This window comes from Crinia signifera, chromosome 7 (assembly GCF_055691185.1).
Source record: "Crinia signifera chromosome 7, ASM5569118v1, whole genome shotgun sequence".
Taxonomy (NCBI): Eukaryota; Metazoa; Chordata; class Amphibia; order Anura; family Myobatrachidae; genus Crinia; species Crinia signifera.
In genome coordinates, this window is record NC_139223.1 from 104,002,019 (window position 1) to 104,020,407 (window position 18,389).

The 18,389-nt window shown below is 46.8% G+C and overlaps 1 protein-coding gene across 4 annotated transcripts in view; it reads left to right on the forward strand.

Moving 5' to 3' along the window:
* The window catches only part of TNRC18 (trinucleotide repeat containing 18), a 351,855-nt gene that overhangs the window by 154,180 nt on the left and 179,286 nt on the right, over positions 1-18,389 (forward strand). For all 4 annotated transcript variants that reach the window (XM_083153575.1, XM_083153577.1, XM_083153573.1 and 1 more), the window contains 3 exons: positions 290-1,117; positions 11,825-11,997; positions 18,103-18,239. In XM_083153575.1, coding sequence (XP_083009701.1) covers positions 290-1,117; positions 11,825-11,997; positions 18,103-18,239 — 1,138 coding nt within the window. The remainder of the gene's footprint in view (positions 1-289; positions 1,118-11,824; positions 11,998-18,102; positions 18,240-18,389) is intronic.

Sequence of the window (18,389 nt, forward strand, 5' to 3'; positions counted from 1 at the left end):
ACTAAAGCAGGCATGACCAAACTATGGCTATCCAGCTGTTCTGAAACCACAAGTCCCATCATGCCTTGCCACAATTTTGCTATTAGGGAATGCTAAAACTATGGCAAAGCATGCTGGGATGTGTAGTTTCACAACAGCTTGAGGGCCACAGTTTGGATATGCCTGACCTAAACTCTAAAATATACAGATGTGATGGAATAAATGTTCATTGCTTAGCTAATCTTGAAGTTATGAAACAAACACTCTTGAAGTCCTTTCTGTATATAACAATATATATATTTTGTTTCAGATACTACACATGGATTTTCGTTCCAGTCATTTTCACCCACTATTCAACAGCACCAATCTTATATAACCCAACCAACAGATGTTGTGGATGAAGAACATTTTACTTCAGTTAGTCTTCCTGAGTTAAGTACTAATCACATTGAAACTGCTCACATTTTAAAGGATTTTGAGACAGGAAAAACAACGAGTGGCATAATTAAAATAGAAAATGTAAGTGCTGTTACATGTAGGGAAAGGCTTGAGGGTCAAGGACATTGTACAGATGCTATGGGATCTCAAAATGCTCTGTTTCAGGAAGTAGAGCCTTTAATTATAGGGGAGTCTGAACATAAAACATTAGTGGAATGTCTTCCATCTTGCATTTCAAATGTGAACACGAACAATGGAAAAGGGACTTCTTCAACTCAGACTGATTTCAGTGACACATTCAGCCATGTTGTTAATAGTGAAGTGAATATGGCCACCATGCCACAGAATGATGAACAATCTCACAGAACAAATAAAGTGAGTGACTTAAATATGTTAACAAGCAAAGAATTTACAGACACAATCAAAAATGTTGTGGAACCTGGAGCTTTCAGCTATAAAGGGGAATATGTGTCTTCTGAACCTTCCAGTATGAATTATGTGGATATCAAAACCGAAGATCCATTGGCTGGTATGAATGCACTGATTGCAGCTTCAGAAATGCCTCAGGCCTGTTCTTTGATTCCTGCAAGTACAGTTATTCTAGCTCCGGACATAACTATGGACCATTCGCTCTTGCAAGGCATTCTTCTATTGAGTGAAATAGCTCAAACACAGCTGGAGAAAAGAAAGCACATGGAAGGTAAGGTTTTTTTTCCAAACAATTTTTATTGACTTGAAAACTTCAAGTTCTCAATTGAGCAATGAGGGTGTTGGTGATGGAGATTGTCTGTGCTGGCCCAAACAGCTGAGAGCTGATACTGGACTGCTTGTTATTATTTTACTAATTATTATAATTTGGTTAAATAAGTTGCATGAACTCACTGCGAATGACATAACAGTGTGAATGTGTCTAGATTGTTTATGTCCCTATCTCAGGCCTCACAAATGGCACAGATGCCTTCACAAATGTCAGGTTTTGAGTAAAAATAATTAAGCAACCAAAATGTGTCTTTTTTTGGTCTTATGCCCAGGCACCCCAATGGCTTTTTTTTATCACAAGCAAGCACTGTTAACACCAGTGGCTGATTTACAATAATAATCAACATCTTCTTCAGCATCCGATAGTATACAAATATACAGTCATCCTGTTATACTGTACATCCACACCAGCATCCTCAATTTATATTATATCACCAACTTTACTTGTACTTCTCATCCCCACATTTGCAGAGGTTGCAGGAATTGTGGAAGTGCAGTGTCATAAATGTTAGCCAAAGCTAATGTGCATACTGTACCCGTATACTCAGGGATATGTGAAAACACAGTTTGTTCTTCAGCCTAATTCCCCTTTCACAGGCTCCGGCTCCTGCCGGGCGGCGAAACCCCGCACGGCCAAGAAGCCGTGCCGCACACAGAAGTTTACAATAGTGGGGATGGCCACAGCCCGGCAGCCGTCCCTTCCAGTGGTGACATCTGGCTGCAACCGGGCAGACGGGCCGTGGCCGTCCTGTGTGAATGGACACAATCATGTCCATTATTAACTTCTGTGTACGGCACGGATCTTGCCGTGCGGGGTTTTGCCGCCCGGCAGTAGCCGGAGCATGTGAAAGGGGCCTTAGTGTTCTTCTTTTCCTCTTCATAGCCATCCACAGGAGTCACATTACAGTTTGTAAGTTACGTTGACCTGGGCACCAAACAGTTAAACTTCTAGTTTAATTAGATTTTAGCTGGCGCCATTGGAGGGGTAACTAGCATCCGTCACTGCCACCCAGACTATAGCCAGGGACCTGGGGACGGCAGGTAAGTTGATTTCCAGTTTGTGGGGAGTCACGTCAATCTAGTCTCCACCTTCGGCTGCAGAGACCAGCCGGAGGGAGCTCTGTGAATTGCCTGTTCCCTCCACTAGACTAACGGGAGTTAACATAGCTGGCAGGGGGGCTGCCCTGCAGGCCAGCATCCTGGGGCTTAATACAGCATAGGGGGAGGTAAGCTCTTCCCCCTGTAGCACATTTTCCCAGCCCAGGGCAGGATTTCTCTGGATTTCAAGCTGCTGGCCTTCTCTGCACTCTTCTCCCACACAGACATGCGGGGCAGACTTTGTTCAGTCAGCATCAGATCTCTGGGAATGCTGGGTCCAGTCTCCCTGTACTCCTTTCCCCCCGGGATCAGGTTGTACAGAGTCCTAATCCTACCAGCCACTGTGGTCTGTGCAGGGGCATAGTGAGGGCAGAGCCGACGAAGCAAGAGCTCTGGGCGCCGGAAGATCAGAGGGCGCCGGAGCCGTGCTTGCACCGCCAGCTCGCCCTGCACAGCCAGCATTGCATGCTCCCCCACCCGCTCCCGGCTGCCTGCTCCCAAGCCTACTCCCGGCTCCCCACTGTGCCGAGTGACGTGCAGGGCCAGGGCCAGAGTTCACAAAAAACTGCGGGGTGGGGTGAGGAGGCGCAGTGCTACTCTGGACGATGTGCACTGCTGGTCCCCTCCTCTCCCGTCCACTGATTGGCGGCTGCTTTGCTGGTTCTCCTCCGGGATCCCGCACTGCCGCTGGATCGGCTCCTCTGTTTCCTGCTGCTGCCATCCACCCTTCTCATGGCCCGCTGGCTGTATTCCTGGAGCACAGGGTAAGGAGCAGGCACGGGGGGGGGGGGGGGGGGAGGGGAGGCACGGAGAAAGGAGCAGGCATGGGGGCAACAAGGTTGTAAGGAGCAGGCACAGGGTAGGCATCAGGCACATGGTAAGGACCAGGAACAGGGGACACAGGGTAGGCATCAGGCACAGGGTAAGGAGCAGGCACAAGGGCATGGGGAATTAGAAAAAGTCCAAAGGCGAGCAACAAAGCTTATTAGGGGAATGGAGAATTTAAGCTACGGGGAGAGATTAAGCAATTTGGGACTATTTACATTAGAAAAGAGACGTTTAAGGGGGGACATGCTCAACATGTACAAGTATATCAAGGGCCAATTTAAGGAACTGTCACACACCCTATTTTCTACTAGAAAGGAATCTAGGACACGAGGGCATGAGTATAGATTAGAAGAAAAAAGATTTCATTCAGCTAGTAGAAAGAATTTCTTTACGGTCAGAACAGTCAAACTCTGGAACTCTCTTCCCAGAGAGGTGGTAACGGCTGGCTCATTAAATGCGTTCAAGGCAAAGTTGGACAAACATTTACTGGAGAAAAACATCCATGGGTACAAATAAGTAATATAATCTGTCTGTAAAATATCAGAACCTACCAAATCAGCAATGGATATCTATACCAGGTTGAACTAGATGGACGCAAGTCTTTTTTCAGCCTTACCAGGGCCGAAACTAGCTTTTAAACATATATATATATATATATATATATATATATATATATGCTTACAGACAACAGAAGGGTGATATTAAACCAACAAACAAGACAATATATCATATATTATATATACACTGTATTCTGAAATGAATTATATATTTATAAATGATCCCTCTAGAAACTATATGAACCTGAAAACAGGGACAGTGTGCACCGATGGCGCGCGCTAAAAATTTAGGGCATGTTTTTTTTTTTTTTGGGGGGGGGGGGGAGAAGTGGTGTGGTCACATAGTGGTATCAATTCACATTATAGCACACACCGCAATGCCCAGTACACATTACAGCACACACCGTAATGCCCAGAGCACATTACACCACAAACCGTAATGCCCCCCCAGTACACATTATAAGCAATGGTTAATTGCTGCTGCCACTGGATAGAACACTGTCCCTGAATGATACACAATGTGCCACACACTGCAATGTCCAATATGTCACAAACATACCTCCCAATACTGGAGGCAGAGGAGAGGAGACATCTGCGCGTGCCCAAAATTAGAGCGTTCACCTACTACCGTGGTACTCCTGCGAGGCTACATCCCCCATTTTTTCCGCTATGAGGGCATGGTCAGCTCTCTAAGAGCTGTAGCCACATGGGGTGCGGCCATGGAAAATGGAGGTGTGATACACATATGCCCACAATAGTGCAGTGCCAGATACACATGACCCCAAAAGTGCAGTCCGTGATGCCCAATATACCTATGCCGCATACTGTGATGCCCATTATAAATATGATCCGCACCGTGATGCTCCATTATACATATGCCCCACACCTGGATGCTCATTCTACATATGCCCCACACATGATGCTCCATTATACATATGCCGCACACCGTGATGCCCATTATACATATGCCGCACACTGTGATGCCAATTATACATATGCCGCACACTGTGATGCCCATTATACATATGTCGCACACTGTGATGTCCATTATACATGACACACACCGTTATGCTCCATTATACATATGCCACACACCGTGATGCCCATTATACATATGACGCACACTGTGATGCCCATTATACATGACACACACCGTGATGCTCCATTAAACTTATGTCACACACATGATGCCCATTATACATATGCCCCACAGCGTGATGCTCCATTAAACATATATGTCACACACATGATGCCCATTATACATATGCCACACACCTTGATGCTCCTTATTAAAGAGCATCAAGGTGTGGGGCATATGTATAATGGGCATCATGTGTGTGGCATATGACATGTTTAATGACTCATTAAACTTTAATGTCATTAAACATTTGCCATAGTGCACACATGGTATCCATTATACATCAGTAGGTATGCAGGCTGGAGTCAGACACAGTTTAAAAATAAAACATCGATTACCAGATGCAGGGAGATGATTGGGAGGAGCAGCGGCGTTGACGGCATGTCATGAGGCATGAGGAAGAGGAATAAAGCGCGATTTCTAGCGCTGGGGATAGGAAGGCAAGTGCTGCTGTGCTGTGTGCTGTTCCCTCACTTGGCGGCAGGAGGTCAGATAGTGACCTCCTGCCTCTCCGCCGTCGGGAAGCGCGTCATCGCTTGGCGGCAGGAGGTCACTATTTGACCTCCTGCCGCCAAGCGAGGAACCGCTACACAGCGGCAGCCCGGCAGGAGGTAAACTTTACCGTAAAGTAAGCGCCGAGCCACTGAGCACCCGGCGAGCTACCCGTCGCTCGCAAGCGACAGGTTAGCTAACAGACACAGTTACAATACGGCGGGCCAGCAGCGGGACTCGGGCTACATCAGTCCCCGAAACCCTGCTGGCTGTCTCCCGGACCTGACAGCGCCCCCCCCCCCCCCCTCCAGCGCCTGGTGCGCGTGACCCCCCAGCACCCCCCTCTTCCCTAGTTACGGCCCTGGCTTTACCTACTATGTAACTATGTAACTATGAATAGAAATGTATCTCCTGAAGGACGGGATGGTCTAGATCGACATGGGTCTAGGTCGACATGGGTTTAGGCTGACAGGTCATTAGGTCGACACAAGCATTAGGTCGACATGGGCAAGGTCAAAAAGCAGACTTTATCACAGCTGATCACTGATAATGATGATAATGATGACAGACATTGACACAGTCAGTGGCATAACTAGAAGTGGTACTTGTGCATTATAGCGGCGCCCCCGATGTACATTGCACGATGAACGCATCACATCGCATGCCATGTACCGGATGGCATGCGATACGATGCGACGCGATTTTGACCCCCTATGCAATGAAAAATCGTATAAGCACCCTAAAGGGTGCTTTTGAGCACCCTAATGGGTGCTTACAATGTTAAATGCACCCCCACGCCACCCCCCCACTATAAACGTGAACCCGAAGCGTGGCGAGCGCAGCGAGCCCACGAGGGGCGGCGGTACGCGTCCTACGACCTTTTCATCCCCCCACTATCCACGTCGGCGTGGAGTTGAGAATAGAATAGTGTGGCGAGCGCAGTGAGCCACCGAGTCCGAAGCGTGGCGAGCGGACGAGGATAACTTCACAGGTAAACGCGTCCCTTCGCGGGCTTCACAGGTATCCGCTGCGCTCGCCACACTATTCTATTCTCAACTCCACGCCGACGTGGATAGTGGGGGTATGAAAAGGTCGTAGGACGCTTACCGCCGCCCCTCGCGGGCTCGCTGCGCTCGCCACGCTTCGGGTTCACGTTTATAGTGGGGGGGTGGTGGCGTGCAGGGCCGGATTATAATGGGGGCAAAATAGGTCAGTGCCCCTGGGCCCCCCTCTAGCTAGGGGCCCCCTGTGGTTGGCATGTATTTAAAAAAAAAAATATTTAGCTAAAGGTTTTGTGCATGGGAGTGGGGTAGTGCTGCAGCTTCACCTATCTGCCAATGTGACAATGATTAATGGTGCTGAGCATTGGGAGCCAAGTGTGCAGTGCATTACTGGGAATTGACTAAGTCCCATGACACTTTGCACCAGAGGGCAAAGGCTGAGATGTTTGTGCTGAGCTCTGATTGGTGAAGCTCATTACATGCTTCTCAGGCCCATAGATAACAGCAGCAGCAGCAGCTCAGTCATGGGAGGGTTTTTAATGAGGCAGCACTGGGACTGTGAGGTCTCCTACAGAGTAAGGTGCACAGGGACAAACACAGGCTTTTCATGTGGTATGTATGTATGTATGTGTGTGTGTATATATATATATATATATATATATATATAGTCAGACGGTTGGTAGCTCGGCACTCTGGATGAACCAATAAGGCAATTGCCGGGGTGCCTTCCAAAAGGATAATATAGCAATGGACGTCACACACTAGCCAAAGCGTGTGTGAAACAGAGAGGCAGCACTCCACGGACTTGTAAAAAAATGGTGATAATTTATTCGAAAGTTGTGTACATAGAAGATGACGACGTTTCAAGACCGGGGCGGTCTTTTCATCAGGTCAATAGGTACAGAAGTGAACAATATACAACAGCGTCTTACCTGTGTGGCTATACTTATAGGCGTGCACGCGCTGGATACCGGTGTACTCAGGAGGTAGGGATTTCCGGGGTCTGAGCGCCGCCCCTAAGGAGGGTGTATACTCTGGCCTCCTCTGTCCTCCCGTCTCCCTGGCAACCCGGATCAACTAAGTGAAAAAAAATTGTATGTGAAAAACGCGAAAGTGCATAAAACATTTTTGGCAATCAACAAATGTGGGTGATTAATATCTCAAAGGTGCACGACATTAGATAAGGACAAACAAACAAGTTTTAAAATGGGAAATACTAATGTTGCTCAAAAACATTATTAATAAATAGCAACTGCAGGTTGAGTCCCAATGTGCAGGAAAAAAGGCTGTATTCTGGTGTGTACTTGTGACGGCCAATAATTCCCGTTGCATGAATGGGATATGAGCATAAATGCGGGCATACATCCACCTATTTTATATGATTGGAGCTTACTGGGAGTATCCCTAAATGGCCAATCGATGGGTATGGTTGTATTATCATATATATTGGGCTTGCCGACATGTGTCGACACCAGGGCAGCCTGTATTCCTGTATTCTATTATACACAACTAAACACCACTTTCAACGAGTTGCCAAATCAAAGAAAGATGTTCCACGAAAATTTTTCGTTTAAGCCTTTTGGGGCAATAGAGTTCAATGTGTAGATCCACTTGGATTCACATTGCGAAAGTTTTTTCTGCCGGTCGCCCCCGCGAGGCAACGGGGGGACGTGGTCGATGATTTTGCAGCGGAGGCTGGAGAGAGTGTGTCCATGGGTTTTGAAATGCTTGGCGACGGGTTGCTCCATTGGTTTACCTTCCAACGCCGCCTTTATCGCCGAACGATGGAGTGCCATTCTGGTGCGGAGATCACGAATAGTTTGGCCCACATATACAAGTCCGCAGGGACAAATAATAATGTATATTATGTAAGCCGTAGTACACGATAAGGCATATTTTATGCGGTACTGTTGTCCCGTGTGTGGGTTTTTAAAGTACGGATCGGCTTCCATGTAATTGCATGTAGTACATGACACGCATTTAATGCTGCCCAATTTTTTGGGGGGAGGTTCATTGCTTATTGGGGTTAAGTTGGTTTTAACCAATATGTCCTTTATGCTGCGTCCTCGTTTGAAAGCCGGCATCAACCGGGAATGTTTGAAGCAACCCAAATCCTTATCTTTGGTAACTATCGGCCAGAGGGTTCGTGAAATCTTGGATAAAGATTGGCTTGCAGGAGTGTAATCTGTAATAAACGGAATTTTTTGAAGCAAGGGTTTCTTGTCAACTTTCTTTAATAGATCAATGCGGGGTATTTGCATGATTTCAAGTTTATTCTGCTGCAGAGTTTTATACGGGTATCCCCGTGCTGAAAACTTTGCGATCATGTCATCCAGTGTGGACGACAGTATTGCAGGAGTGCTGGAAATGCGAGCTGCACGGAGCATCTGGGAACGGGGTAAACCCCGTTTGAGGGCTGGAGGATGGCAACTGCTATTCAAGAGGAATGTGTTGTATATTGTTCACTTCTGTACCTATTGACCTGATGAAAAGACCGCCCCGGTCTTGAAACGTCGTCATCTTCTATGTACACAACTTTCGAATAAATTATCACCATTTTTTTACAAGTCCGTGGAGTGCTGCCTCTCTGTTTCACACACGCTTTGGCTAGTGTGTGACGTCCATTGCTATATATATATATATACCCTGAAGTTACCCATTGACCAAGTTTATACTGCCTTTACTCTGTGTTTTGACAGTGTAATATTCCGCCATGCAGCTTGCGGCCAGTAATAACAAGTGCAAGGGGCCCCCCCTGTCTAAAGTGCCCCGGGCCCCCCGAAGGCCTCTGGCACTGGTGGCGTGGGGGTGCATTTAACATTGTAAGCACCCATTAGGGTGCTTAACATTGTATAAGCACCCATTAGGGTGCTTATACAATGTTTAATCGCATCGCATCTTATGGCATTGTATGCCATGTACAATGGCATACAATTGGAAAAGTGGTGTGAAATAGGCACGCAAATACGACAGGAAAATACACCTTGCTTTCCCTGTCGTATTTGCTTTAAGCCTGCATGGGTCAGTCAGATCCGTGCAGGCTTCAGTGTAAAAAAAAATAGAAAAATTAAATAAAAATAAAAAAACAGCGTGGGGTCCCCCCCACAGCCGTAACCAGCACCAGGCTGAAGGGGCCGGTAATTAAAAATCAGGGAACCCGACAAATAGGGGTTCCCCGATTTTTAACAACCAGCCCCAGGCTCCAGGTCCGGGGCTGGTTCCCAAAATACGGGGGACAAAATGACTAGGGGTCCCCCGTATTTTAAGAACCAGCCCCAGGCACAACCAGCCAGCAGGGTAATGTCACAGCCGGAGGACACTTATGATATAAGGTCCCGCGGCCAAAACATTAACCCCCTGACCGGTCAGCCTGGCCAGGGGCCCTGGGGGAGTGGGGACCCCCCCCATTGAAGGGGTCCCCCCCCTCCAGGACTTACCTGACCAGGCTGAAGCCTGGTACTGTCCCCGATGCCCCTGGGCGGTGGGCATCGGGCTGATTCAAGTGAAAAAAATAGATTAAACTATTGTTTTTTACTGTGGCACTACAAGTGCCAGCAAGCCTCCCCAGCAAGCTGGGACTTGGAGAACCACAAGTCCCAGCCTGCTGGGCATTAAAGGGCCCGCTGGCACTTGTAGTTCCACAGTTAAAAAAATAGTACACAAAACACACTGACACACATTTAAAATAAAACTTTAATACATACAAAGCCCACACATACTAATACTTACCTATCTTCTTTCCGTAGGTAGCCCTGGTCCTGATGTCCTGCAGTCCTGTGTCGTCTTCTGGATCCATGTCGACATCCTTTTTCATGTCGACGTCGCTGTCGGCGATGGCGTCCGGTGTCCGGGTCCGACGAAATCCATGGAGGAAGCTGTGGAAGGAAACCATACTCACCTGTCCCGGGGCGACGTAGTCCAGGTAAGGGTCTTGGCAAAAAAACAAACCGACACCCGAAACCAGCCGGACAGCAGGAGCCGCACGGTGTTTGTGTACATCGTGCGGCTCTGCCTCCCGAATGCCGCTATTGGCCGCCCTGCGGCCTAGCGGTTCCTGATTGGCCGCTAGGCCGCAAGGCGGCCAATAGCGGCATTCGGGAGGCGGAGCCGCACGATGTACACAAACACCGTGCGGCTCCTGCTGTCCGGCTGGTTTCGGGTGTCGGGTTTTTTTTTGCCAAGACCCGTACCTGGACTACGTCGCCCCGGGACAGGTGAGTATGGTTTCCTTCCACAGCTTCCTCCATGGATTTCGTCGGACCCGGACACCGGACGCCATCGCCGACAGCGACGTCGACATGAAAAAGGACGTCGACATGGGTCCAGAAGACGACACAGGACTGCAGGACATCAGGACCAGGGCTACCTACGGAAAGAAGATAGGTAAGTATTAGTATGTGTGGGCTTTTTATGTATTAAAGTTTTATTTTAAATGTGTGTCAGTGTGTTTTGTGTACTATTTTTTTAACTGTGGAACTACAAGTGCCAGCAGGCCCTTTTATGCCCAGCAGGCTGGGACTTGTGGTTCTCCAAGTCCCAGCTTGCTGGCACTTGTAGTGCCACAGTAAAAAAACAATAGTTTAATCTATTTTTTTCACTTGAATCAGCCTGATGCCCACCGCCCAGGGGCATCGGGGACAGTACCAGGCTTCAGCCTGGTCAGGTAAGTCCTGGAGGGGGGGGACCCCTTCAATGGGGGGGGTCCCCACTCCCCCAGGGCCCCTGGCCAGGCTGACCGGTCAGGGGGTTAATGTTTTGGCCGCGGGACCTTATATCATAAGTGTCCCCCGGCTGTGACATTACCCTGCTGGCTGGTTGTGCCTGGGGCTGGTTCTTAAAATATGGAGGACCCCTAGTCATTTTGTCCCCCGTATTTTGGGAACCAGCCACGGACATGGAGCCTGGGGCTGGTTGTTAAAAATCGGGGAACCCCTATTTGTCGGGTTCCCTGATTTTTAATTACTGGCCCCGGCTCCTTCAGCCTGGTGCTGGTTTCGGCTGTGGGGGGACCCCACGCCGTTTTTTTATTTATTTATTTAATTTTTCTATTTTTTTACACTCTGCAGACTGCACGGATCTGACTGATCCGTGCAGACTGCCTGTACGAATTCGTATTAGCGGCCGTATATATGTGCCGCTAATACGAATTCCTACACCATCGGAGGGTTACAAAGCAGTCGTATATGACTGCTTTGTAATTTCCCCTCCGGAACACGACTTTGCATACGACTGAAACAGTCGTATGCAGTCGGAGGGGAAATACCAATACGAAAAACTAGGTTTTTCATATTGGTAAATTTCCCCCTCTGTGTGAAAAGACACCTAAACCATAAGGAAGGGAAATTTACTACATCAAAACATGAGAGAGCCGATGCCAGGAGGATAATATTTTGCCTCTTTTTTGGATACGAAGCTGGGAATTGAAAATACATGGACACCAAAAGTTTGGGTTGTTTCTGTCATCTCTAGCTTAAAGGGATAAAATTGCTAAAAAACAGAAATTGATTGACAATTCATTTTTCTCTCCTTGTCAGATTTGCAAAGCTGCCATGTTAGACCATCCCTTGAAAGCTTGTTGGCTGCTAGCACTCAAATGTTAATGGAGGTGCTCTCATCACCAGCAGTGGATGTCCTGAAAGCCCAATCAATCAATTTACCTCGTGAACTAACTCTTAATAAGAAGTACAGTTGGAAGCAAAAAAATAGGGTGAGTGGGCAATTGGCATCTCATGTATTACAATGAATTTTAGGCTATGTATAATGTAAACCTGATGTATAGAATGTTCTTTGAAGCATTTATTTTGCACCGTAATGTATATACATTTAAGGAAAAATGTTTTAAGATTTAGGAAGATTTTCTCATTTATTCTTGCTAAAAAACTGTGTAAGATGTTTTATTATGCACCATAAGTATCTTCATGACAATGGGGTAACAAAATACTGCATACTGTAAAGCTATTTCTATTAAACTACAGTTGCAGGGCAGTTATGATATTTTGCATTCTTATGGGTTTAGGTTAGGACACCAGCATTTGTGATGCCAGCAGTCAGATTGCCATTGCAGGAATGCTTACCGGTGCTACTACAACACTGCTCACAATGCCGGCAAAGTAAGCTCTAGGAAAAAGGGGTTTGGACAGTAACGTAACAATAGCCCCTCCCCCGAAGACCCCATGGGGGTTTGGAGGCACCGGGTGGCTTGTGGGTGCTGTAGGTCTGTGGGGTCTATTGTTAACACTGCCAGCGACTCTGTCTCCTATCGGTTCAACCTCCATCCACCTGTGCAGCTGGAGTCCTTTTGCTCTTGCAGGCAATGAAATTGTCCCTTCCAAAATGGATGCCTACTCCTCTAGCATCTATAAAACCTGTCTTCTATAAGGCGGTGACCATTTTGTGATGGAAAATGTAATTGCTGACAGGCACGATGGGAGCCCAGCGGCAGATGAGGACGGAGAAAGAATGGATGGGATAATCCTCGGCATCCATATTGGTGCAGGATTCCCTATAAAGAGCAGGTACATGTGGGTGCAAAACTTCTTGCACCACGGGAAGAGGTCATTATAGTTACGCTACTGGGTTTAGATGGTAGAGGGATAGGTTTAGAATATTTACCACCCAAGGGTCAAGATGCATATCAGGATGCCGCTGTCTGTCTCCTGACCGCAGCCATAACAAGCACTGGCATCATGATACCCATTCATATTAACAGAGTTTAACTCCCAGAGGCATTGACGGACCCAGCCTCCGGGCTCCAAGATCTGAAAGTACAATATAATAATGTAGGCCCACCCTGCACTGTATGTATGTATCCTGCTGTTGATTCTGTTTTTTTATTGCTGTTACAGTGCCTTTGACTGTTCTGTATGCGTTTGTGTGGTTTTCAGATTTTTTTCTTATTCACCTTTATGCTTATCTTCTCCTCTATATTTGGCTCTACCATCTCTTCTCTGGCACAGTTTCTTTATTGGTGGAGGGAAGGGGTATAGATGGGGGAGGAGCCTGCCACACATTACAAATAATTTGAAGTGCCGGCTCCCCTAATTGCCCATCTATACCTGTCATGCCTAGGCTATGAGTTGAGATGACAAAGGCCTCAGGCATAGGTTCTGACCGATGGATAAATTGGTTAGGCTTAATTAAGCTTTTGTACATGAACCCAGGATATGGCACTTGACGTTAGCCCAGAGGCGTCAGCATGGATGAGGCAGATTATGAAAGTGCAGTCTTTTATTGATCAGATGGTAACACCAGTGAAAAGACTGTACTTAGCAGCTTGGATAAACAGTAACATAATCACAGAGGCAGATATTGGTGAGACAATAACTTTATATGCAGGGATGGCAAGGGAACAATGGTTAGAACATCAACAACACAGGAACAATGGCCAGAAAATCGATAACTCAGGAGCGATGGTTACAACATCGGTAACTAGGCAGGACTGTGCTAAGGTAAGTATCCTTCCCTGGGCAGAGGATCACAGGAGCTGGAATACCTGGAAGCAAACACACTGCAGCAGTGAAACACAACTGTACCAGCAGGAGACAACTGAAGCGCTAGCAATTAGGTCTGGATTTCCCAGCATACCGTACTTATACCCACTGGGAAGCAGGCTGAGACAGGGAAACAGACCTCACAGGATTGACTCAGGAGAACAGGTGACTGGAGCAAACATGGCAGCCCCCATGTTTGGTTCTGGTGGGAAAGTTCATTTGTAATCACGATGCTTGTGGCCCGGAGCAATGGTGTCAGACTGTGAGAACTGCCGGCCAGTGTGAGGAGACATTCTGCACAGCCACAGACTCAGCAGCGCTTGATAAACACAGAGAAGATCACGGGGCAGCCGTACTGCTCACTGGTCGCCGACAGCACCCCGGATGGAGACGCAGGGACAGTCTGAACAGACATTTGGATCGTAAGAATATCTGTTATCAACACTGGAGTGCTAACCAGATTAAGGGGCAGATTTATTAAGCTTGGAGAAGAGATAAACTGGAGATAAAGTGGAGAAAAGGTAAAAGGAGATAAAGCACCAGCCAATCAGCTGTGATTGAAAAAGACAGTTGTGAGTTGATTGGCTGGTGCTTTATCTCCTTTTACATTTTCTCTACTTTATCTCCAGTTTATCTCTTCTCCAAGCTTAATAAATCTGCCCCTAAGCGATAAAGCAGTGCGCTGCTGTCACCATTGGCTACCCATGCATCTACATCTCCATCTGATTGAGATCATTGTGCACTATTGTTTTTGAAGAAGAGTGGTAATTCTACTACACTATCCATACTAATCCTCATTCATCACAAACATGATATACTCTAAACTGTTCTCTATCTATTTAACAACTAATTACTAACCTTTACTATCCTAATGGGACTTGCTACATATACCAACTAACTTTATGTTGTTCTCATGAGACCCGCTGCATGCACTAATTAATCTTCTAAACAATTGCTAAAAGGATTTTGACCCTACTCTTTACGGACTGCTCTCGATGGGCTTAGTAACAAAACTAACAAGTTTACAAAGGTCATAATGTATGCCTTTAATGAGCTGTGTGTGTTTTTCTGTTGTGTATCTTTTATCTGTGGTATTTTACTTTGTATTTATATTTTTTATAAGAGTTTTCTTCATTTTAATAAAAAAATATTTTCTATTTTAACGCGGTGTCTGTCTTTGATTTTATTTGCACTTTTGTATGTGGGTAAAAATTTGTACCCACATTTCACTGCAGCTTAAATAGAAAACATCTGTTTTGAAAGGTATTATCAGGTTTTACACACTGTGATCTTTGAGCGCATAGCCACCCTCCCCTTCTTCTTTTTCTTCCAAATGTGGAAGAGTAGTAGTGTGGTCAGTGACCAAGAGAAGGACATCATCTGCAAATAAACATATATTAAGCAAAGTAGGGCCAATGCATACCCAAGGGAAACTTTCATCCAGACATATCTTGGTGGCTAAAGGTTCGATAGCTAAAACAAAAATGAAAGGAGAAAGGGGACAGCCCTGCTTCATGCCGTTAGAGATAGGGAAGGAATCTGACAAAAAAAAGTACTTATATGTTATTTGGGCGCCCACTAAGCTATTTGCTTATTTTTCTGCGTCCCCTCGCGGGGCTCGGTATGCTCGACACGCTTCGGGCTCGGTGGCTCGCTGCGCTCGCCACACTATATAAGATCGACTCCGTGCCTTCATGGATAGTGGGGTATGAGCGTACTAACTATAGTGGGCGCCCAACTAACATATATGTACCAAAAAAAAGTACTAAAATAAATACTCGAGCAGTGGGAAAATCTATATAATGCCAAAATAGATGACAACATTCGGTCCCAAAAGCCAAACTTAGGCCCTTATTCTGATCGGTGCGGCCGGATCCGATTATGCGGCCAGGACCGTGCGTGCGAAACCCCGCCTTCCATACGGATCGCCAACTCCGTCCGTACGCGGTAAGAAGCTGGCCGAACGGACCGCACGTGTATTTTACACGGAATACGCCTCCTCCATTTAAGGGAACCTCCCCCATCATTCGATGGTCACAGACCATCGAATGCAGGACCGAGTGCTCCACCAGCTCCCGCAACCTCAGACCACACGGACATTTCTCCGTGCAAAAGCAGGGATCTGGGCGGGCAGCTGACATCCGGCGATGTCATATGTCCGCCCCCTACACGTGCGTCACGGCCGCATTACCATACGTACGCCCAGCGTTTGCATGGGAACGGCCATGAAACGCGGCGCGTATGCATATGGTAATGAGCCCAAATAGCCCTTCACGCCCCTCTCCACCCCCTGTTCGGAGTGTTTACATATCATGAGGGATTTGGCCGTACGCCCCGCTCGCACATGCGCAGAGACGCCTCTGCACATGCGCAGACACAAAACATCGGCGGGCCGAACGCACGCGGATATATACACACCAACCAGAATAAGGCCCTTAGTGAGAACTTTCTCAGCATCCAGAAATAGCAAAAAAAGCCTTGGTCAGCTGAGAGTTAATCTACTAAATTAAATACCCTTTAGTATCAGCAAACTCTTGCCATCCAGATACAAACCCTCTCTGGTCGGGATGGATCAATACTGGGAGAAAAGCATTAATTTGCATAGCTAGGGTGTGAAGCGATATTGTATAGTGGAGTGTAATAACTGGCAAACTAGCTCGATATCTCTAATGGGTTCAAACGTTTAGTGCCTACCATGAAGAAGACGTATTTCATTCTATTTCTAGCATGTTGCACTCTAAGTTTGTGGGTGTATTACCCACGAGATAGAACTTTTCTTACGTAATTTAGTGAGGGCAGCTTCTAAGCAGCTTCTGTAGCTGACTCCATACTTTAGATAATTATTTATAAAGAGATTTAGAGGGGTTGCTTGTATTCCTGTCCTCCAGATCTTTAAGTGTAGTCATTTTGACATTGTAGGGACTGTCTTTTTTAGCATAGCTCTTGCCTCAGTGGCAAATGCAAGATTGTTAAGACCCCCATATACTAGGGCGACTTGTCCTTAGGACAAGTCGCCCCCGACTTCCCCCTGAGCTTCCCCGGCTGCTCCCCGGGGGAGCTTGATTAGATTGGAACTTGATGTGCCATTTTTTACATGTGATAAATCGTCTCGATTTATCACATGTAAAAAAAAACGGGGAGCAGGGGGGGGGGCGGCTACAGAGCAGGGCTGCTGGTGGGAGCAGGGGGGGCTGGGGACGCTGCGGGGGACACAGGCGGCATAGAGCCGGGCAGAGCCAGAGGGAGCCGCCGGGAGCTGTCAGTGCTAGAAAAAAAAGCCTATACAATGAATGGGCAGCCTGTGATTGGCTGAGCGCTCTCTCAGCCAATTGCTGACTGGCTGAGAGAGCGCTCAGCCAATCACAGGCCGCCCATTCATTGTATGGGCTTTTTTTTTTTATTCAGTGCTGACAGCTCCCGGCTCCCCCTGCCCGGCTCTATGCCGCCTGTGTCCCCCGCAGCGTCCCAAGCCCCCCTGCTCCCTCCACCGTCGCGCCGCCCCACTAGGTCTCAAGTCGGGTGGTCGGACGTGCAGCAGGTCCGACCACCCGACGCAGATCCGATGCACACGGGACCGCGCATCGGATCTGAGGGGACATCAAAACTAGCCGATTTTGGTCCGATTTCGGCCAGATCCGACTGATCTGGCCGAAATCTGACCAAAATCGGCTAGTGTATGGGGGCCTTTAGAGGGGTGGTTTCCAAATGTAATCCACAATCTCCCACTCTGCAGCAAATTGGAGTAAATACGGAAGCCTAGGGGAGTGGTAACAGCCCTGAATATTGGTCTTTTTAAACACTGGATACTGTATGGAGTACAGTATTAATATTTAACAGTACAGATGGTCTATAGTATAGGTTCTTTCAAAGAATTAAAGTGGTAAGAAAATGTTTAAACATATAATAAATAAATGAACAAACATAATAGAATTAGTACTGCACTTTCTAAGCTTACAATCTCCCACTTCAGGGTAAAGCTCCTGTTGCTTCCTCTTGGCATTTACTCTCTGGTCCATTGCAATGTTTGAGAGTTCAGATCCACCCATACAGTAAATGTGGTAAAAGCTGGTACACTAGGCATGTGCACTTGCCCTGCTTTGTCCCTTAAACTGCATGATGTAGTGGCAGCTCTATTGATCAGTACTATTGTTGTCCTAATTGGTGGTTCAGGGTGGAGGTATTCTACTTACTTAATAGGTTTCGCTTGAGCTATCATTGTACACAAATCTATAAAAATCTTCATCTTGTTAAATTGTATTATATTGAATTTTGCCATAATATTTCAATAAGCTTAGTAATGTGCAACACCTTTTTTTGTGCAGCATTTTTCGATTACATCTGCTATGAAGGACACAGATTCAGTGGAACTTGACTGTAGGGTAAGGCTGGCTGAGTTACAGAGGCGGTACAAAGAAAAGCAAATGGAACTGGCAAAGTTACGAAGAAAGAGGGGTTTTGAGTAAGTAAGGCATTTTATAAAGTAAATTGAAAGTGTATGTTTCAGTTAGAGGCTTCACTAAGGGGGTGCAGACAGCTACTGGGTACCAACTTTTCAAGAGGCGACACCAAAATGTCATCTTCTCCTTAGTGAGTAGGAGTCAGGTGCTGT